We start from the raw sequence: 24,114 nt of genomic DNA, 5'->3' as shown, positions 1-24,114 counted from the left end.
CTGATGGTCAGTTTTAATAACAATGAGAGATGTCATTTTCATTATTCACTTATTTAGATAAATAATAATAAATTATTATAAATACAGACTTTAGTTTAATGTGAAGGTTGGATGACCTTTTAAAACAAAGCAACAACATAAAAAGAGAACAAAACAAAGAAACAAAACAAAAACAAAAAAATGAACAAAAATGACAAGCAAACAAAGAGAACAAAACAAACAAACAAAAAAAACTGAACAAAAAAAAACCTACAAAACAAAAAGAACAAAACAAAGAAGAAAAAAACTGAACAAAAAAGACAAGCAACGACAAGCAAACATAAAAAGAGAACAAAACAAAGAAACAAAAATAAACAAAACAAAAAACTGAACAAAAACGACAACAAAAAGAACAAAAAAGACAAAAAAACATGAGAACAAAACAAAAACAAAACAAAAATGACAAGCAAACATAAAAAGAGAACAAAACAAAAAAACTGAACAAAAAGGACAATAAACAGAACACAAGAGGAAAAAACCCAAAACCAAACAAAAGACAGGACAACAAAAACCCAAAACAAACAACAAAAAAGAACAAAGAAAAACAACGAAACAAAGAACACAAACACAGAACTACAACAAAAAAAACCATAAAGACAAATAAAAACAACAAAAACAAACGAAAACAGGACAACAAAACCCAAAACAAACAATAGAACAAAACTAAGAAAAAAAACCAAAACCAAAAAAAGAGGACAACAAAAAGCAGAACAAAACAAAAACAAGAGATAGAACTAAGTAACATTTTTAAAAACAAAATACTACAAATACAAAAGAAATACAAAATAAGAACAAAAATAAAAAACTGAAATGAAATGAAATATAAAATACAACTAAATACTAATAAAATGTAAAAATAATAATTTATATGTCTAAATGTATATTGTTGGAATGAAAGATTTGTACTGGGCAGTTAAAAGAGACATCTGAACATTTAGAAACACTTATAAATGAACAGTTTTATGACTGACTATAAATATAATCAGTTTCAATCACTTGATGCACATGAGCAGGCCTTTGCAGAAATGCAATTCAGCATTCTAATTATATATTATATATATATATATATATATATATATATAGATAGATAGATAGATAGAGAGAGAGGAGAGAGAGAGAGAGAGAGAGAGAGAGAGAATACAAAAATTACGTCTATATGACGCCCTCTGGTGGTGATCGAAGTCAGTATTCTCAAAACTGCAGGAGTTTCCATCACCATGCAAGGGGTTGACAGCATTGCTAAATGATTGTTTGGGTGGTTACTTACTGACCCTAATCAAATGAGCCGACACACAAGTGTCTGCGGTAATCTGATACCTAAATATGGCTCACGTCCCTGTCAGCCGCTGTAAAGTCCAACAGGCAAAAGTCTGATCACTTAGAAAAGTAAAAGCACACCTCTCTTCTACAAGCTGCATGAGATTTCATTCATGTTTGTAAAACAATGGCTGTAACATGATAAAGATTTCAGGTTGAAGAAAAACAAAGTCAAATGAGTTTCAAATAGATTCATGAAATTTATTTGATATATTGTAGTCTACAGAGAAACATCGTAGATGCAATATATCGCAGAAACATTGTCGCTGACAGAAGCATGCAGTGAAAAGGCTTAAATAAATTACTGCCTACAAACAGAACAATCCCGTCAGCCTTTTAATGAAAATAAACTCTTTTATACAATACAAAAAAGAAAAAAAAGGGAGGAAAAATAAATAAAGCTGTTCCACATTGCCAGAAAGAACATCTAAATTGTTAAATTATAGTGAATGAATACATTTAGTGGAATGTACAATTAATCGTCGTTAACTGTTAGAAAACGTTACAATGAATGACTCTGTTAATAAATCAAGCTTATTGAATTAATATGAGAAATGGATGCTGTTAAATTCAGAAAACTTTAGTGCAGCCAGTGGCAATGAAATGTTTGCATTCTGAGTTACATACACAAAGCGTATATTTATAGGGAGAAATTACCAAAACAGAAACCGAAGAAGTAAAATTCTTCATTGCTTGTGCGAACTAGTTGCTTGTAGCTTGCAAGCAATTATAGAGTTCAACTATATCAGACTTCATACAAAAATTACAACTCTCAATTCATGTGGTCAGAACACTGTAGGCCGCATCTTCAAATGTTCCCTCATCATTTCTATTACATACCATTAACCCGAGTTGCATAAAATTTGGCTAGATTTCATGAATACTTATTTCTGCGAATCGCTCATTACCCTAAACTGTCAATGGCGACGGCAAAATCCATTACATTTCTGTCAGATCGCAATGCACTAAACATCTGAAACAGATCTGTATCTTCATACAATCATGTTTAGTTTAGCAGGTCAAAAGCAGCTGTTTATGAAGGATGTTTGGGAAAGAAGCCCTGGATCTACAGTATAACACGCCTTGACAGAACTGCAGTGTTAAATGGTTTGTCGTTGTTTTTTATTAGTGCCATTTCTGTTCTTCTGCAAAAGGTGGCGCCATTTCACACTTTTCTCCTGCCGTTTCTGTCTGTCTGTTGGTTCGGGGAGGTAGACTCCTCCGACTCCCTTGGATATGGGACTGCAAATGCAGTCTCAACCTGAAGAAGGCAGAAATATAATTCATGATCATCATCACTGTTGGCTGGTTCGTTTTACTAGCAAACTAAAACCACCAACTTAGAAAAAACCTGGTATATATATATATATATATATATATATATATATATATATATATATTTTAGTGCTGTCAATCGATTAAAAAAAAAAAAAAAAAAGTCACATTTTTCTGTAATTAATCATGATTAATCGCACCTAACATTAAAGTTTAATTTTTTTTGTTGTACTGTAATGCTTTCACATTGAATCTCCAAAATCATGTAGAAACAACAAAGACTGTATATTTTAAATATTTGTTTAATGACATTTTTAACATTTAATAGGCTTTAAAAATAACAACTTTTAATTTAAGTGAACTTAAAACAATCTTCACATAACCCATTGTAATAGATGTCACATTTAGATGTGCCTTTAAAGGCACAATATGTAAGTTTCACCACTAGAGGTCGTTTTTCAAAAAGGCATAGCTTGATGACGCTGTGAATGAGCGTGGAATCATGGGAGTTGTTGTCTTCACCTCTGCTGATAGAAAACAATCTGACTCGGGCAGAAATCATGTTCATGGATGAGCAAATGTATTTTTAGTTATTATATAAAGTTTTATTGTCGTCACGATGGTATGAAGCAGGACGCGAATGCTAATGAGAGATATTTGCGATTCACACCAGTGTCGAGAACAGCGGAGATTTTATTATGCTACAGTCAGCTGCTTCTGCTCTTTTTAAATTAATTTTAAAATGTATGATGGAGAAAGCTCCATCTCTGATTATGCTATGTTAGCAACAAAAAAAAAAAAAAAAGTGTCTCTTAGGTGTGGTAAAACATAGTACTCGTGGTAAATCAAGAAAACAATTCAAACATTAAGACTAACCGTGTTGAGCTATATAACAATGATTTGTTGAAACAATGACAGTTTGTTGATAAATGTACCCAAACAGGTGCTCACCTGCCTAATAAAACAATATATTAAAGTGTCTTTGTTGTTTCCATGGTTTCTACAAAAGTAAAACTGAAAATCGATAGTAGCGCAGATATGACGTCAGTGACAGGCGACGCAGTTACATGGTCCATGTCCTGGTTAAAATTGCTTATTTCTTTGGATTTAAACATTGTTGGATACATTTGAGATAATGTAAGTACACAAGTCAACAAAATATATAACATAATAACATATAAACAGGGGGTTTTTTGTACTGTCCCAGGCGGGCTGGTTCATATTTTTACCTGCCTTGCTAAAATGCACAAAAAGTTATTGTTTTCATTGTTTTTGACCCATGTAACCTTGTAAATGGTGCTTTAAGATTTTTAAGTAGGTCTAACTGGTAAATATACAGAAATTGAATAATTTCTTTATCTAATAGACACTTCAGTCTTCACTGCATAAATTATAAACTGAATATAGATTAATCCTTATTAAAGCTACAAAAGTGATTCAGTCAAGAGCAGTGAGTGATTTTCTCTGTCTTTTGTTCTCCGATTAACATTAATGACAGCAGCAGGTTTATTAGGCTGCTGTCACTTTAAGACCTGCCGCATATAACACGGATCTGACACACATCCTATTTTCTTTGTGTTCACTTAACACTTTTTTTTTTTTTTTTTTTTTACTCATTTAAGACTGTACTTACAAGGACACTCACCACTAATGGGAATTTTGACATAATTTTGTGTGTTTTTGTCTGTTTAAGCGAAAAAGAAAACTCAATGCGTTGCTGGTACGCTGTCTGAGGCGGCATTCTGTGCTCGTTTTGGTTGTTTGTTCACAGAGATAAAATATTTTTAACGCATTAAACTGAAACAATTTTGACAGCCCTAATATATATATGCATACACACAAACATACATATATACATAGGAATCAGTACAACCACTATGGGTTTTATAACTTTGGCCTGTACCTGTGGTCACTGCTTGTCGTCAATCTTCTGCTCGACTCCTTTGGCTTGGTGGGTGTGCTGGACTTTTGATTTCTGTTTGCTCGTGAGCTCAGAGGGTCGACCCCTCTTCCTCTGGGTGTGGGTGCCGGGGGCAGCTGCTGTCGGGCTGGAGGGCTCTGAGCTGGGCGGTGTTGATGGTGCAGGGGTGGGCGTGCAGGCTTGACCTGTAGAAAACATGACGCTGCTTCAGCAAAAGTACTGTCCTGACAAGAAGAACTGTTTGTCTGGTCATAGTAGCAATGGTATGACTAATTATTAAAAATAAGGGTGAAGTCTGCTTCTTTGGCTTTGTGAGATCAGGGAGTGTAGAGTCACATTTTGCTTTCCAGAGAAAAACAAAGCCTAGCTGAGAGAAAAAAAAAGCTGCACAAGGGAATCCTGTTAGTATGATGACTGACGGGTCTCACCGGCAGTGCTGCTGCTGGCCTGAGAGTCATCTGACATGGGAGGCTCCGCCTCTTCCTGGATCGTAGGGACTGAGGCGAGCAAACCTGTCACAAACAGACAGAAAAAAAGGCTATATTAGATCATACAGAAATAATCATTATCCATCACTTTGATTGACTGGGATGTAAATTTACTGACATACTCTATTTTATCCTTTACTAAAATGCTGTAACCATCTGTATTTTTTATGACACACTGAAATCACAAGGACTTCTCTGGCAAGAACTCTTTTAATCTTAACAAGACTAAAGCCGTAACTGAAGTCTTTTAGTCTTAACTAAACATACACTTCAGCTTTTTCAATTATTGAATCATTAGCATGCATTTATTTATGCAGTAAATGACAATCATGAGCTAATGCAACCTCTGCAAATGTCCAATTTCCCATATTGTGTGGGCAAGCATGATCAGAGCTCTATGCAAGGCCCTTTGCACAGAGATTTGTTCCCAGTTTGCTCCGTTTGGTCCCTTTTTGTGTGATCCTGACCTTAATCTGTAATTCTGAAGAATTTCAATCATTTGACGTCACTCCAAGCTCCTAACAGGCATTCGGTTTTAAAGTCTCATTTACCTCCACTGCTAGAGCAAAATTATCTATAAACTGCATCAGGTTAAAAAAAAAGTGCTTTAAGCTACTGGGTCAAAGAAATTTAGTGAGAAATTACAGTAAATTACTGTAATGAAGTCACTGCTTAAATAACCCCTTACACAAGCTCTCAATTTCATAAGAACTATCTTTTAGTTGGTGACAAAGTGCTGCAATTTCCTATTTCCTCCATTAGAGGGCTGTAATAAACCTTGCATTGTGTTTGATAGATCCACAGTGTGTTACTCACTAAGGCCTCTGTAGTGTGACAGCTGCTGGTAAACTTGTTTCATTCGTTCGATGTTAAGCCGGCTGCTCTCGGCATGATTGATCATAGGTTTAGGATAGTCCACACCCACAATGCAGTTGGCCGCCTTCTGCACTGATTCCGGAGCGTTCCATGGCTCGTAGATGTAGCGGTTAGGATACTCTTTTAACTTCGGGATGTACCTCCTGCATGTGAGAATATATAAGATGGCTTTATAACAGACACTTACAAATAATGGCAAAATATCAATTTTTTAAATTAAATTATATACATTTTTATTACAAATTACATTATTAGTATAAAAAGCATTTCATAATTTCTTAGTATTTGTTATGGCATCTTGTGTGTCCCAAAATTTGACGCAGCTTGTTATTTTCCAGGGTATTCTTGTGATATTCTTAATTTAGAAGGCTTCACAATGTCACAGCAGCTCCTTTGAATATGCACAGTGGAGAGATCCGAACCTGTGGCAGTTTATATAAGCCTTTATGCAACACAAATCTACCTGGCAGTCATGTAAGACGTGCTGTCTAACTGGTATAAGTGTGGTTCAGTGTTGGTTTGTGTACCTAATGTACTCTCCGCTTGGATCCGTCCTGCGGCCAAAGCCCACGGGACAGTAACAATGAAAGAACTGCTGAAAGAATGCACTGCAGGAGAGCCACATCCAGCTGCCTGCGTTCACGCTCCAATCTGCATCCAACAACAACTCCTCAAATACCTGAGAAAACGAAAAGAAGAGAGATTAAGAGAAAAAAGGAATAAAAAGGAAGAAAGGGGAAATTGCACCGTCTTATTTACTTTCATTCCGCTTTCCCAGCTGATCCACAGGTCTCCTCGAGTGAGGAAACAGGCTACGGCATGCCGGGCCAAGTGGTGGATCCAGCCCTCCTGTCTTAGCTGGGTCATGATGGCATCGATCCAAGGGAACCCTGTTCGACCTTCTGCCCACTTTGCCAGTGCCTCAGGGTTGTGATCCCAGGGAATCTGCACGCAGATGGGGTTTCCCTCCATACGGTCAAAGTTGGGGTTGTTGGTGGCCGCCGTGTAGAAAAACTCTCGCCACAGGAGCTGGCCGAAGAGCGAGAGGGGTGGACTGGAGCGTCTCCGCAGCTGGACAAGAGCAAGAGGTCATGAAAATTGTTGCAAAATATGCTGTAGTAGTCTTACAGTGTCTTTTATAACCATACATACATACTCAACAGAACACACCAATAATTAACTCTCTTACTTTACTATTACTGCCACATTTTAAATAAATTAACTTCATGAGGTATCCACCTAGGATACTTTTTATGAGTAATAAAAGAGTCCCCATGTATGCTGGGCACTTGATGTCTACTTTGGCGTCACTATTTCATCCATTGCAATTAGTTTTTAAAGAAATTAAAATTTAGACAATTATATTCGTCTCTAAAATTTAATTCAGCCTTTAGATCAAATGGATTTTTTAGATAATGAGAAATATAAATTCAGTCAATGGTGCCCAAACTTCAGCTGGTTGTGTATAATACAGGTTTTCTTGTGGTGTCCCCCAAGGCTTGATACTGGGACCCTCTATTATTTAAGTTAAATGCATTTATTAGCAAGTGTAATTATTCAAATTGAACTTACACTTTCATAGTTTACCTACCACTCAATATTAAACTACTAAACTTGCTCAAGATGACTACCAACAATGTCATAAAATAACAATTACTTACCTTTATATAAAGTTCCCGCAGATTGTAGTAAAAAACACGACATGACAGACAGCCGAATCGTAGGTAAGGACTAAGTCCAGCTGGGCTTGCAAACAGTGATTGAGCAGTTATTCTAGGCCTTTCAAAATTCGCTACCCAGGCCTGCATCAAAAAAAAAAGAAAAAAAAAAAAAAAAAAAAATCAAAGATTAAATCAAAAAGATTAACAGTTATATATAACCATTTATTAATTATTACTTTCTGTAAATACACTGGACAGAGTTTAAAAAAACCCTCAACATTTTATTTTCAAAAACATAACTGCATTTCATGTTAATAATTAATTAGTCATCAGTCATTATTAAAATGTATAATTTCATGAAATATCTCCATGTCTCACCTTTCTGTCTAAGTGTTTATTTAATCTTTCCAGGGCTTCTGTCTCACCACCCTTCCATACGTGTAAGCTGTCACCCTGAGTCTTAAAACCCAGCTCCTCTAGAGAGGGCACCCCGTAACGTTCGTCATGATTGTCCGAGATCTGCGTCCGACACCTGGCCATCTGCTCTTGAGTGATGGTCGGCAACGGTTTCCTGGGAAGTTCAAGTCGGTTCACAATGGCTTGAAATCTCTTGAAAGTGAGAGGGGGGCTGTGGTTGTTCATTTCTATGATCCTGAGGGAAAAGCAAAAACATGTCTCTGATTTCACTGTCTAAAAGCTGCTATTTTCTCTCTAAGGTTGAATATTAATAGAACTTAGAAAGGGAAATGTCTGTTTTGAACTATAGTAGTCAAAATTTGAAGTGGATCAAAAAACTTAATCAAAGTTGTCCTAAGAACTAAGTTGTCCTAAGAACTAAGTTGTCCTAAGAAGAAGGTGTTAGGACAACTTTGATGAAAGGTTTTGATCCACTTCAAATGTTGACTACTGTAGTTTGATGTGATCTCATTGACTGATTGTCAAAGGTTTTAGAGAAGAAATAAATAATTTTCAAGGCTCAACAACAATAAACGTGAGAAAGTGTTTTGAGGCAGTTGATAGTACCATCACAGCCTTGTGGATCACTGAAAAATACATACATTTTCTTTAAGTGCATAAACATGTTTGTGAAGTTTGGGATTAGTTTTTTTTTTTTTAAGGAATACTTTTATTCAGCAAGGACACATTAAATTTATCAAATGCTGTTCTTGTTAAAATATTTTATATATATATATATATATAATAATAATTTAACAGTAGCTTAAATTAAACACAAATCATTTAATTCAAATATTTAAAATAAAATATTAAATAAAAATACTTTATGTAGTTTAGAGGGGACTTTGTTGCCCTGATTGATATTAACACAACAACCTTGCTTGTTTGTAGGACATTTCACTTCTAGCTCATTCTACTACACCAATCTGTTTCAAACAACCTGAAGTGGCACTGCAACAAGCCTAGTTTTATTCTCTAGGAAACAAGGTCACTAAAGTAAAGTCATATTCGATCAACTAGGAAAGACTGCCTGGCAGAGTGTCCAGAGGAAACACACTTCCCTACATTCTCCAAATGCAAGCACACATGTCCCTGACTGGTTCTGAAAGGATCTAATAGTCATCTAAGAGAGAAACAACAGTCTTAACACATTAACAGCCTGTCCCTTATTTATACTCCTGATCTTATACAACTGTCTATATGCGTCAGGGGTGGAGCCCCTGCCATTGGCCGGTTCTCTCGGCACGGTGCAGAATCAGGGGGCACCCGCGTGCTCGTTAGGAAAAGCCCGGCGCTCGGCTCGCACATGTTTGCAGTGGTGACTTGCATGCTGAGCTATTTCACCCTCCCACTCGCAGCACATGTTTCTCAGTGTGACAGTCAGGGACACTTTCAGGCAGCAGATGGCAGCAGTGAGTCTCATTTCTTCTGTTTGTACTAGAGAGTTGGACGTCACAGGCACACCCGCACATGCATTCACACGCTTGCATGCAAGCTCATTCTCATTCCCTTTGAATGAGAGATAGAGTCTGGGCGTATAACCAACATTATCCCATTTATGTAACCTATGCAAAAGGCCTCTTGTTTTACATTACACATCAGAAATAGTGGTATCTGCACAATAATCTGAGAAGGGGAGAGTCATTCTCTCATGTTTGGTAATACTCTCAGGAAAGGCATGAGAGAGAGTATGTGAGTTGCACATAAACACAATCGCAGCCCAGAGTCAAGGTACCACAGTTCATCGTTATGTCACATTATGCTAAAAGTGATGGCAAAGTTTACTGAGTAATCTAGTCAATGATTAGGGAATGTTGCCCCATGACGTGCACTAACAAGGAGGTTTTTCCCTCTGGCCCAGTAGTTTAGATTTATACCTGTCCTACTGACAACATTTTCACTGTCCCTAATGCATTTTTTTAAAAGTGAATTTTAAAATCATTTAAAAAAATTTCAGTAAATTGTATCCATTTTTTATCAGTGTATTTTTTTCCCGTATATAATATATCGCATACATAATATATATAAGGGGTGTAATGGTACATGTATGGTTCTGGATAAATACGTTATGAACGTCACAGTTCGGTTCATGTAGTCAGACGACAAAGTCACAGGCGATGCAAACTCCAATCCAGAAGGGGTAATGCAACACTGTTTGCTAAGAAAAGCTCAGAATAGAACAGTAGATGTAATCTCTCAACCGGTGTTTCAACCGTAGAAAGATATCAATAAAACAGCTTGAGAATAATCTCTCACGTAGCATTACATTTACCTCAGGGAAGTCATTTAGTGTCCACAGCATTAGTTCACTAGAGAAATTAACTCTAGAAGGGAGCGTTTCACTGAATATATGCACTATATTAGCTTATATAATCATTGTATTTACTTTACCTATTAGTAAGATCTTAATTATTTAATATATGTTAAAATAAACTTGTCATGAAAACAAGTTACGACAGTAACTGTGTAAATGATTATATTTCAAAAATGAATTAGAGTAATAATTTTATAATTAGATTTAGAAGTTAATACAAAACCTGCCAATTTACAGGTCTTTTTTTTTTTTTATATCTGAGTGTTGATTATTATATCTAAAAATAAATAGCAACTGAATTTAATAGTTTGGGCTCTGCTGTTAATTGTAACCTTTAATATTATAGTAATGTGTAAGTAAGGGCTCCCTGTATATAGTTTACAGCATTTTTTTTTTATTCTTAAGAAAATGTCAATTAAAATTGAATTTATTTAAAGAGACACAATTTGTTCAATAAACCACTGTTTAATAAAAAAAAAAAAAGAAAAAAGAAGCAATTTTGTGTTTAGTTTTCTCCCCCTGCTGTACCGAACCATGACTTCAATACCGAGGTATGTACCAAACCGTCATGTTTGCATACCGTTACACCCCCAAATATTTTGCCTGTCCCCTAAATGCCATTTATTGTTTGAATTTCATAATAAAATGGACAGAATTTGGAAGCTGAGACTTTGTTTCTTATCAAAGGTAACAAATCACAAAGCTCTCTGCAATTACTGTATGGGAGGCACACTACAAATAATGATTTACATAGGGCTTAAACTACAGGTGATTCATAGGGTCAAACAGGGCTTGCTTTAACATCGCTTTTTTAACTGTTAATGTGTTATTGTCACTTTCACTTCAGCAGCTCTAAATTCAACACAAGAGAGATTTTCCTCACACACAGTATAAGTTGCAGTCTGACATGCTTTTCAACCCTCTTTTTATTGATATAATCGGCCCTGGTCAACAGCCGTTTTTAAATCATCGGCCGATGGGCAAAAGTAAAGATAATTGCTTATAATCGGCCAATACATCGGTCCATCCCTAATGCAAACCAAACCAATCACCACATCACCTTCATGATTGAGATATTTTTCACTCATAATAATGTAAAAAAAATTTATAAAAGAGAGCCAGCAGTTCACATAACATATTGCCTGGCTAGCCTGATGGGGGAAAGGTGCTTGAGTAATTAACAAAAGATGAAGTTTTGAAATTATATAATATCAAATAATAACTCCCCTAATAGGAAGTGGTAATGCAATTTGGACTAGTTTCTCCAAGAACTCTTATATAACGGCTGATCATTAACAGGCTAAAATGGCATGCAAATATTTGCCACATTTGCAAAACAATGTAAAACAGATTCTCTGATGGCAATTGAGACCTGAGCGAGTTTGAAGCACTGTGTCATATGATAAATGTTTCTAAATGTTGTTTGATTAGATCAATCATTTTACTACACTTGTGAGGGCCACATTTCTGAAAATGTGATATTAGAGTTGGTGCTGCGAAAGAATAAATTGGTATTTCAAAATATTGCAGTATTTTACCTCACGATACCATAATCTCTCGCTTAACAGGTCTGTGAGGGCAATATAAACAAAAGTTTGGGGTCAATAAGATTTTTTTAAAAAGAAATTAATACTTTTATTCAAGCAAGGATAAATTAAATTGATCAAAAGTGACAGTATTTATTTCAAATTATTTCAATTCATCAATTATTTCTATTCATCAAAGAATCCAGAAAAAAATTATCACTATTTCCACAAAAATACTAAAAGAAGAAACTGTTTTTAACATTGAGAACAATAAGAAATGTTTCTTGAGCAGCAAATCAGCATATTAGAATAATTTCTGATTGATCATGTGACTGAAGACTGACGTAATGATGCTGAAAATTCAGCTTTGCATCACAGGAATAAATTACATTTAGAAATATATTATAATACAAACTTTATTAAGTCTGTGAGGAAGAGGAATGTGTGTGTGAGTTTTCATTGATGAACGTGTGCGAGTGCAGTTCATCACCCACCTGTCTGGACTGTAGAGCGTGTGAGTGTTTCGTACCACGGTTTCCACACCGTATTCATGCGCCATTTTAATGATGGCTGCATCTCTTTCTTTCCCGTAAGGCTCCGAGTCGTATTCAAACGTGAGACGTGTGACATTCCACTCCTGAAAGAGACAGAGATCAGATATACGTGTTAAAGAATGACACAAATGGTCAAACTAACTACAACATCAACGTGTAGTATCTTTACACCTCATTTCTAGCCATGTAAAAAGCAGTATATATTAAAAAAAATGTAACATAACAGTGAGGTCAATGATGTCCTTAACCTTCATTAACATCATTAGCTTCTTTTGACATCATGACATCAGTGTTTTATTACCAAATAAGGCCTGAAAACTAAAGGTGAGCCATTACTAGTAATGTGAATTTGATCTTCACACAAGGACACTGTGCTCTTCAGTTGTTCTGAAGAAGTGAACTGCAGCTCATTATGTGACATCTTAGTTATACAAGCTCACTTTGAAAGGCTGATGTGCTGGTGCCTTCACCCCCTTGCATAAACAGCATTATTAACCTGCCAAAGGGATCGTACAACCCACTTGCCAATGTCTGAATGATGCACTGCTGTGCTTGAGAGAAAGAGAAGACCACTCCGACTGCATGAAAATGAGATCTTTCATAACAAACTACCTTAAGATGCTGGTGTAAATCAAGCAGAGTTATAAGACACGGATGTTTGGCTGAATAGGCGATTACTGGAGTGTCTAAATGAGAAATTTAGGAGCTGTAGAGTCACCTAACTTTAGTAAGGTTATGGATTTGAATAGACTCCTAAAACCAAGTGTACACATTAGTAAAGTGATGATTGCCTTAGCATTTAAATTACTCAATGTTCCCACACCTTTCAAGCAATGAATTTCATGATTACTGGGTAAGGAAAATAAGGATTAGGATTCTAAAAATGATTTTATAGAGATTTTCCATGAAATTGGATTTTAACACCAACTGCTTTAATTATATTGGTTGAAAACTTCCAAGGTCTTCCTAGATTAAAGTGTAAAATTATGAGAGAACTTGATGCTGAGTAATAATTAAAAAACCTTAAAATAAATATATAAATACAAAAAATACAAAAAAACATATCACTTTCAAGTACAGTACAACATTGATGTTTCCTGTTCAAAGTTTTGGGTTCAATAACATTATTACTTAAAGAAATTAATACTTTTTGTTATTCAGCAAAGATGCAATACATTGATCAAACATAAAACATACACAATAAACGATTTTAAACACAAACGATTTACATTTCAAAAATGTTATTCATTCTTATTCAACTATACTTTCTATTCATCAATGAATCCTGAAAAAAGTCAGTCAGTTTCCACAAAATTATTAAGCATTTTTATCAACAATATAAGAAATGATCTTGAGCATCAAATCAGCATATTAGAATGATTTCTGAAGGATCATGTGACACTGAAGACTGGAGTAATGATGCTGAAAATTCAGCTTTGCATCACAGGAATAAATTACATTAGAAAATATATTAAGATCGAAACATTTATATTAAATTTTTATATTTCACAATATTACTGTTTTTAATGTGTTTTAGATCAAATAAATGCCTTGGGGAGCATAAAAGACTCATTTCAAAAATATTAACAAAATCTTTTGAACTGTAGTGCGTTTGTAATATTAAAATATTACACTGTAATTACCATACTAGGTTACCGGCCCACAAACAAAACAAAATTTTACAACCTAGAGACAACCTAAAATGCATAAGGAATAACTTATGACACAAAGTCTGTCTCAAACTTAAACTGTGATTTCCACCCAACAACGTCCATGTCATGTTCCATCCTTCCATTATGCCCTGTACCAAAATATGCAACACTTGAAAATGAACATAATTTTGCTGAATCCATTACCTGGAGGATGTTCACTACAGGAGCAGCAGTCACAACCACCTGCCCAGTAGACTAAGTGCACTGTGTGTATATTATGGAGCCATAGCAACCAGCCAAGAACTAATGTTTACTAAACTAATTAACCAGAGGTTGATATTTGGCAATGTTTTAAATCAGTCTTCAGGCTTGTTATCTTTGTTTAAAACATGGCTGCTGGGAAAAAATGCATTTTAACAGTCTAATGAGTTTCTCCATAGTTGTCAATTAGAATAAAAGTATGATCTTGGGGCTAAACCCTGACAAAATTATTGTATATCTTCTGATACAAGGCATCACTTGAAAAAGACCCTACTAATGATAACCGATCACTAACATTGCTGTGAGTATAAGGGTCAATGACGTGACGGGTCATTTTTTTGTCCAAAGGCCTTAATAAATAATAAAAAACAAAGATATGACAAGTATGTAAGGTAGTACAACTAGATCTCTTTTACTGAATCCAAAAGGTTTTAATTATATTTTGCTACATATAAAGGTATTTTAAAGATTTTGAAGTGTCAAAAGGTCATTTGGTTTAACCATTCAAAGGCCAATACTGTGATTAAAATATCTTAAAATGTAATAAATGTATATATTTTTTATTCTGGCATGACTTTGTAACAACATATATCAACATAGTGCAAAACTGTATTAAAATTATGTGTAGAAGTCATTGCTTTGTTATGAGAAAGAATGTCCGGAAAAATTAATTACATTAATGTCATTCGGAGTAACCAATATTAAGGGACCATTTTGGATCAAGTCATGTGGTCAGTATCCTCAAGTCATTTTGGATCAAGTCATGTATTCAGATACCTGCAAAGGACCACATGGTTGTGAAGCAAAGTAACTAACTCTCTTTAAACTATTTGAAAAATTCATGTTTTCACTTCCTCATACGCATGTCCCGAAACATCAAGTCATTTGGTACAACCGCTATAAAACATGGAAAATGTTGTAGTATTTTAAAAACTTGTATTAAATATAAAATGTTTGATTGTCCTTTTGCTTGCTAACTAGCTAGATATCAGCCTGTTAGCATTGTTTTAAAATATCGTCATTCGGTAAAACCGAAATTATGGTTAAACCAAATGACTTTTTTTGGTGACAAACTTTGTTCATCTTGTAAAAAAAAGACAAAAGCAGTGTTAATTGATTATAAATCCACATATTCTCATTAACACCAAATAAAACTTCAAAATTAATTATATCTCCATTATGTTTTTTTTTTTTTTTTTACACTTTTAAAAACCTTATTCGTCAATGACCCTAAAAATTATCTTATGTTAAAATATGCAACATCAAATCCACTAACTATGGAAAACAGTTATCAAAAACAACTTGGACAAAAAACTCAGGATTGGATTATGCACCAATATTTTCCATCTTTCAAGTTATCATACATAAATGTTTAGATATTAAAAGCCAAAGTGAGACAAAAAGATAAGAGACAAATGACTTAAGACAAACACAGACCTTGAAGACTCTCGGAAAGACGTCTGTTGGCTGTCCTCGCACCACAAAAAGCCTTGAATTCAGTTTCCTCAAACTTGTGTCCAAATCCTCTAAAGATTCCAGTAAAAATCTGCAGGAGAGAAGATGTGAAATATTATAATATTTACAAAACTATGTGTTAATATGCTGTGACTTTGCAAGCAGTGCTAGTTTCAGAAGTTATACTCAACTTGCAAGAGTTATCAGAAGTTATTTTTTAAAGTAACATACTTGATGTCACACCAAAGACAGAAAAGAAATAAACTCAACATCTGAGACAAATTCAAATAAATCATTTTGAAGACAAACACAAATTATTTACTTAAAGGATCTGCTGCTAACATCTTAATGCCAGATAACACAGCACACCTTTTTACTGGATGATTGTATCTAGTTTCTTTCTTCTGCTGAACACATATTTTGAAGAATATGGTTAACCAATTAGTTGACATGCCCCACTGACTTCCATAGTATGGAAAAAGATAAATAAAAAATACTAATGGAAGTACATGGGGACCAAAAACTGGTTTCTGACATTCTTCAAAATATATTCTTTTGTGTTCAGCAGATGAAAGAAATTCATACAGGTTTGGAACAACATGAGGGTGAGTAAATGATGACAGAATTTTCATTTTTGGGTGAACTATCCCTTTAATCTCTTGTATTTTACGCAAGCTCGACTCCTTACACACGATTCATAAGGCCTCATCTGTTTTAAAATAGATATCGGAATGAATTCAAAAGATTTGAGTCATTGTGATGAATCAAAATCCACACTACTACCAAAAACAATCTTTTAACTAAACAAACATCTTATTGTCTGATTCAGCATGCACCATGTTTATTATTATTATTCTTACATAAGCAAAAAAGTATTTCTACATACTAAAACTGTCGTTAATAAAAGAATTCAAAAGTTTGACCGCGTTTTGACATATTTTACGACAATTCTCTGGTTTACACTGTATTAAAATATTCTTATTGCTGAGTTATTCAGTCACACAATACATCTCTCAGCATGTATGGTAACACAGAACACGTGAATATCACATGACTCGCACTATTGCATTTTGGAATCTGTTTTTACACGAAAAGCACGTTCTTATTTCTGTCTCCAAAATGCGCGCGTTCTCTGACAGATACTTTCAATGACGCAATAATTAAATTGTAATTTTTAGCGGTTATATAAAACCAAAGTGGGCGTGAGCAAAAAGACTAGCTGTTAGCCATATAGCTTAATGGTCTAAACCAAAACGCTGTCACAGCACTACCACAGTTATACATCTTTATGTAACTATTAAACATGAATTCATTTATCGTATTGTTTTAAATAGAAACAACACACTAAAATAAGTTGAGCTGAAATGTCCAGCTGACTTGTAAAGTTTGTTCACCTGCACTAAACAGCCTTACGCGAGTGAATAATCTACGTTTTACAATATAACGGGTAATAAAAAGTCAGTGTTACATTTTTTGTGTGATTAAATAAGATATTCGCACAAGTATTGCGTTACAATGACATATCAAGCCACCAGCTACCATGCACACTCGGTCGGCGCATGTCAGGGCCAAAACATAACAGCGTCTATGCAAAAGAGCTGCGTAGTTGCGCGCCACCATACATACCCTTCACAATAGCACTAAAACTACGTCGGTCTATAACTACAAACCACTAAAATAATGGTACCGACCTCCATCTGTTGATTCCCACGTTGGCAGAACCTGCGAACCACGGGTCCAAAATATAAACACAGCGTACAGTATCCGCGCCATTCAGAGCTTCCTGCAAAGCCGGATTATCATGAAGCCGCAGCCCTTTGCGAAACCAATGCACGGAATTCACTCCCATAGTTGCACTTTATTCCATCCTAAAGGTCCAATGAAGTCGATAGTAGTCCAGAAGCGTAAACAATCCCAAATTTCAGTCGTTCAGTGTCCTCATTATGCCTCTCTGTGAAGTTTGAGACGAGGAGCAGTCACGGTAGACGCAATGAGTTTTCCGCCTCTCCCCGCGTCCATTGGGCAGCAGATGACACGTGTACGGATTACCAGAATGAGTGACTCGGGCTTCTGAGCGGCTATTGGTTCGCCCACACGTTGAAGGTCCAGCCCCGTCACGTTTCTCTGGTGTGTTGTTCGCAATATTCGTGGGAAATAATAGTCAAATTATGACATCAGCTCATGAAACACGCAAGTCACGCACTAAAGTGTTTTGAAGAAAACAGATGGCAAGAATAGAAAATACATATAGTTTACAGAGCTATCCTAGTTGTGGATAGCTGGTGAGTCTGTGTATGTGTTTTATAAGCATGAGCATACGCTGAAGAAACGCACGTGTTTGCATTTTTTTTTGTGTTTCGCGCCCCCTCGTGGATATAACAAGGTTCAGTTTATGGTCAGAGAACTTTTAAGGCTATTATGGCTGTAAGACGCGTCGAGTTTGGCCCTGTGTTTCTGAAAATAATATGGAAAAAAATAGGTATGTATTAATAATATAAATGTATATCAATCTACAGCGATCAGGCATAACATTATAACCACCTTTTGCTGTCAAAACAGCCCTGACCCATCGAGGCATGGCCTCCACTAGACCCCTGAAGGTGTGCTGTGGTATCTGGCACCAAGATGTTAGCAGCAGATCCTTTAAGTCCTGTAAGTTGCGAGGTGGAGCCTCCATGAATCGGACTTGTTTGTTCAGCACATCCCACAGATGCTCGATTGGATTGAGATCTGGAGAATTTGGAGGCCAACACCTCAAACTTGTTGTTGTGCTCCTCAAACCATCCCTGAACCATTTGTGCTTTGTGGCAGGGCGCATTATCCTGCTGAAAGAGGCCACCAGGGAATACCGTTTCCATGAAAGGGTGTACATGGTCTGCAACAATGATTAGGTAGGTGGTACGTGTCAAAGTAACATCCACATGGATGGCAGGACCCAAGGTTTCCCAGCAGAACATTGCCCAAAGCTTCACACTGCCTCCGCCGGCTTGCCTTCTTCCCATAGTGCATCCTGGTGCCATGTGTTCCCCAGGTAAGCAACATACACGCACCCGGCCATCCACGTGATGTAAAAGAAAACGTGATTCATCAGACCAGGCCACCTTCTTCCATTGCTCCGTGGTCCAGTTCTGATACTCACGTGTCCATTGTTGGCACTTTCGGCGGTGGACAGGTCAGCATGGGCACCCTGACTGGTCTGCAGCTATGCAGCCCCATACACAACAAACTGCGATGCACTGTGTATTCTGACACCTTTCTATCAGAACCAGCATTAACTTCTTGAGCAATTTGAGCTACAGTAGCTCGTCTGTTGGATCGGACCACAAGGGCCAGCCTTCGCTCCCCATGTGCATCACTGAGCCTTGGCCGCCCATGACCCTGTCGCCGGTTCACCGCTGTTCCTTCCTTGGACCACTTTTGATAGATACTGACCACTGCAGACCGGGAACACCCCACAAGAGCTGCAGTTTTGGAGATTCTCTGACCCAGTCGTCTAGCCATCACAATTTGGCCCTTATCAAACTCACTCAAATCCTTACGCATTTTTCCTGGTTCTCACACATCAAGTTTGAGAACAAAATGTTCACTTGCTGCCTAATATATCCACCCACTAACAGGTTTCATGATGAAGAGATAATCAGTGTTATTCACTTCACCTGTCAGTGGTCATAATGTTATGCCTGATCGGTGTATACTGTAATATAATACATTATTATTATTATTATAATTATTGGTAATAATCATAGTAATATTGTATAGTCTGTGCTGGATAGGTTACTTGCAAATTGTAGTCTGTTACTGATTTCAAATTATACAATGAAAATTGTAGTTAGTAGTGTAATCTAGATTACTCATTTTAGGTTTTGACTACTTTTTGATTACTTTTGACCTAACTTGTTTAAAATCTCAGGGGTCTCAAAGTAAATATTTTAGTGCAAAAGGGGTTGTATGAAAAAATAAAAAAAATTGGGAATCCCTGCATAATATAAACAATAAAAAACATGAAAACAGCAATGCCATTCCACATTCAAAGTTTTCCAAGTTTTAAATATTTTTATCCAGAGGAAGGAAAATTTAAAAGAGTAAAAAGAAGAATTAGGGAGATGATGATTAATTTACTGCCACTGTGTGAATAATATGTATCATGTATTCCATAAAAAAGTAAGTGTAATCTGATTATGAGCATTTTAAAACAATCTAATTACAAGTGCTACATTTTTGAAATCTGATTACATAATCCAGATCACATGTAATCAGTTACTACCCAGCACTGTGTATAGTAATTAATATATTTATTTATAACTTATATTACAATATTTAGCAAATAATATAAATGTACATCAATAGTGTAACTGTTGTCTAATATAATACAGTATTATTATAGTTAGTAAAAATCATAATAATATTGTACAGTAATTCATATATTTATATATAACTTATATATTACAATTTTTAGACCCCAAATAATATAAATTAGTATCAATATTATAATATTTTTTTTAATGTTATGAATATGTAATATTGTAAATAATAACCATCGTCACATATGATTTATTATAAATAGTATATTACACTAGTTAATACATTTTCTTTATAATAATAATAATATGGATTTAGGGAGTATGTGAATTTGCTAATTTTATATGACAACTTTATATTAGATGTAAGGCAAATTTAATAGCATAAATGAAAATGTTATTTCCTGTCCCTACTTGCTGTGTATCTGAATGTGCTTATGGGCTTTTCTAACTGGCTAGTCTCGCGTAGCCAGACAGACCTTCAGACTGACGGCAGAAGGTCCGGTCTGGACTCCATTGCAGCTTTCATTGGCCAAGGACCGCCCAAGAGGACATTTGACTGACATGTAACGCAACCAATCACAGTTCGTTTTGTTCCGCGTCATGTTTAGGGGTGTGAAAATGTAAAGTCGATGTCCCTACAATAACAGACTGGCCTGTATCTAATAAATGACTCATTTAAGAACGTTGTGCAAGTTTACTGCAACAATAGAGCCGCAAACTTTACATTCCAGCGTTTAGTTGACCCTGGTAAGCGCTTGTAAGCACGACGGCGTTCTTCTTCCACTAGGGGGTTTGTGTCACGGCATTTGTTTCTAGGCGGGCCATTAAAGGGGACCTATTATGCCCCATTTTACAAGATGTAAAATAAGTCTCTGATGTCCGCAGAGTGTGTATGTGAAGTTTTAGCTCAAAATACCCCACAGATCATTTTTTATAGCATGTTAAAATTACCACTTTTGGGGCCGAGCAAAAACACGCCATTTCAGTGTGTGCCCTTTAAATGCAAATGAGCTGCTGCGTTCGGCATAAGAGGGCAGGGCTTCAAGAGCTCATTCTCTGGTGTCAGGAGTCAGTTAGGACCGTCTATGGTCAGGACGCACTATAATGTCAGAAACTGCGAATATATGCTTCATGGAGATAGAACAGGTATAGTTTAGTTCAATTACGGTTATAACTTTATTAGTACAAGCCTGTTGTAACTTTTTAGCACAAGCTCTGTTTTGTATTGTCCCTTTGTATTGAAATTCGTTCACAAAGAAGTCCAGTGTGAAATGATTCGCGCAGACATAAACGAATTTCGCTAGAGTTGAGGAAGCATTTTCTTCGAAAACAAAATTAATCCACCTGGTCTTCAGCGGCTCAGATTTAGGGAGGAAATATAGAGAGCTATGTGGATTAATCCATCCAGCTACAGAACACCTAAAACGCTTGGGAGACATTCTCGTCAGTGCAGCAATGGCGGACTGTACAACTGGCTGTGAACTCGCTCTGGGCGGTTCTATGTTAAAACGGCAGTGTCTGTCAACACTTGTGGGCGGGGCCTGTGGCTAAAGTGATGTCACATTGCTAGGGATCTGGAAACGGCTTGTTCTGAGACACTGCTTATGATTTATGGGGATTAAAAAAAAGAGGAGTGGTTGGATGTTTATCATTATAGGGTGGTTGTGTACACACACTGCCAACACACATTTATAGCCAAACACCATGCAAAAGTAATTTAAAGGATGCCACACACACATCTCCAGGACATCCTGTAGAATTCAACCAACCAGATGATGACTTCGAAAATCCTGAAGCGTTTCCAGGTAAGTGTGCCATATGCATCAGACGTTCAGCCAGCGGTCCTTGGGTGTGATGTCTGAGGCTGAGACTACTAATTGGCAGGCTACAGTGTGTTTGCTTAGTGCCACCTACTTTGTTCAATGCCACTGTGCGGCTGTAAATTTCTTCTTATTATAATGATAATAATAATAATTGGCACTATTTTATTATCATTTTAATGTAGTATATATTTATAAGATAACATTTTGAATACTTTTCAGACATCTTGTGGCCCAATTGGAAGTTTACCGAGGCCCCCTAGTGGCCACCCAGTGAGATACACTATCCCACCATCCTACATTCAAAAAAAGTGTCTTTGCTAATGAAAGGTAATATGCCTTCACCCAAATTGGTAATTAATTATCAGAAAAATGCTTGGTTATATATGCTTGGTATATATATATATAATCATTTTTATTATATTAAACTAACTTTTTATAATATTATAATATGTTATTAGTTTATAATATGTAGTATAATATAAATAAATAATTTGTAGAAGCATTATAATATATTATATATTATAATATATAATATTTTAAAATCATAATAGAAATGTAACAATAAAAAGATAAATTCATAATAATGTAAAGGTTATAAAAAATATAAAATAATGCACTGGCCTTTAGAGGGCGCTTTAAGCTCACATTTTAAACTATCCTCCCACTCTATTTTCTATTAATCTGCCATCCATGCCACTCTGAAAAAGATTCTTTCTTTTGTTTACTAAAATAAGATTTTTGTATTTGAAATAATGGTTTAAAATGTCTCACAACTGCTTGAAAACTGGGCAGATTGAATAAAACAGAGGCTCACTCTTATTTGTTATATATTTTTCGAGACGGCTAATCCAATTTCAGATGTGCCATGTGTTTTGATCAATAATGGTAAGTCTAGATTGAACTTGGGGACATTCCAGACGTTTGCTATGAATGGCCTGATAAAATTCTGGGTGTTAAAGGCTCCAAATTCAATCACTGACAAAGCGGAGGCAAAGCCGCTGACAAGCAGGAACCTGCTCTGCAATAAGCCTTCAAAACTCCTGGTGTATGTAGTGATATCAGAGAAATATCTCTTAGAATAATCCTTTTTTATTACCAAAAATCAGCCAAGGACAAATAAAACTGAATGCTTTTAGAAACTGCCTCAATGAAGCTGACCCTTAAGCTGTCCCTTGCTACCAATAGAAGAAATTTTAATATAAAGTACATCCTTGTAAAATTCAGACATTATAAAAAGCATATTATTTGATGAAATTTGCCTTCAGGAAAAGTATTCGCTTTATTCAAAATCTTTCTCACAGACATTGTAACATTATAAATGATTAATAAGTTCCTGCTTTTTCAACGACCTCCTCATTTCTTTTAGTAATGCTGTATCTAAAAGTAGACTTCATTAGAAATAGTTTCCTGCTGCTGCAGTCTCTTAATCTGCCATTTCACAGGATTAAGACAGTGTATTTTCATATTATTATTATACCAGATATTACAATAGCTGTGAGGTATTTGATGGCTGTACATTATCTTTTTACCAGCTGTACAGGATTTAAAACATTTAATCTTCAAATTTAGGCATAAATGGTTTTAGCAGATATCTTAAGGAATTAAAGTATGAAATTTACCTTCTATATACATATATATATATATATATATATATATATATATATATATAAGCAACCTTGCTTTTGACTAAGTAACAAGAATTCACTATTTTATATCTCTAAATGTTGCTTGATTTCAAAGATAGTTTTGATACGTACATTATCAGTGAATGGTATCATTCATTTCAAACCAAACAAGTCCCCAAGGGTCCTTTTATAGTGTTTTAAGAGGGTTTTTATGTAAAGTGTTGTTCTTGAAATGAAAACTGATAAGTTTTAGGTCTAAGGCTTGTTGTTCTGAGAGAACAGGTGGTGCTGATCCATGCTGTATTAGGTTTAATTCATGTCTTGCCAGGCACGAGTGTCCATGCCAGTTAACGCACGGGTGATTTATTGGATGTCTAACAGAGCTGGCATGGTGCGAGAAGACAGCAAAGCAGTCTTGTCTTGCTTAATTTACCTTTAAAAGACAATAAATAAATAAATATATATATATATATCAACTAAAAATACTGAATAAAAAATATTACACTAAATAAATAAGTATTATCGAACTAAAATATAGCCTAGTACATTCATTTAATTGAAATTCGGTAA

At 35.6% G+C, this 24,114-nt stretch overlaps 1 protein-coding gene across 1 annotated transcript; it reads right to left on the bottom strand.

Annotated features, from left to right (window-relative positions):
- Nucleotides 1-1,532: 1,532 nt before the first annotated feature.
- On the bottom strand, nucleotides 1,533-17,838 carry cry2 (cryptochrome circadian regulator 2). Its single transcript, XM_051884237.1, has 11 exons — nucleotides 17,487-17,838; nucleotides 15,778-15,886; nucleotides 12,368-12,510; nucleotides 7,956-8,229; nucleotides 7,578-7,718; nucleotides 6,676-6,987; nucleotides 6,444-6,595; nucleotides 5,857-6,059; nucleotides 4,981-5,064; nucleotides 4,535-4,737; nucleotides 1,533-2,617 (listed from the first exon to the last, which is right to left on the bottom strand). The coding sequence occupies exons 1-10, from the start codon at nucleotides 17,642-17,644 to the stop codon at nucleotides 4,541-4,543; spliced, it is 1,773 nt and encodes a 590-aa protein (XP_051740197.1). The 5' UTR covers nucleotides 17,645-17,838; the 3' UTR covers nucleotides 1,533-2,617; nucleotides 4,535-4,540.
- Between the last annotated feature and the right edge of the window lie 6,276 nt (nucleotides 17,839-24,114).

Source organism: Ctenopharyngodon idella, chromosome 24, assembly GCF_019924925.1.
Source record: "Ctenopharyngodon idella isolate HZGC_01 chromosome 24, HZGC01, whole genome shotgun sequence".
Classification (NCBI taxonomy): domain Eukaryota; kingdom Metazoa; phylum Chordata; class Actinopteri; order Cypriniformes; family Xenocyprididae; genus Ctenopharyngodon; species Ctenopharyngodon idella.
Note: the sequence above shows the minus strand (reverse complement) of the source record. Positions and strands in the feature narration are given on the sequence as shown.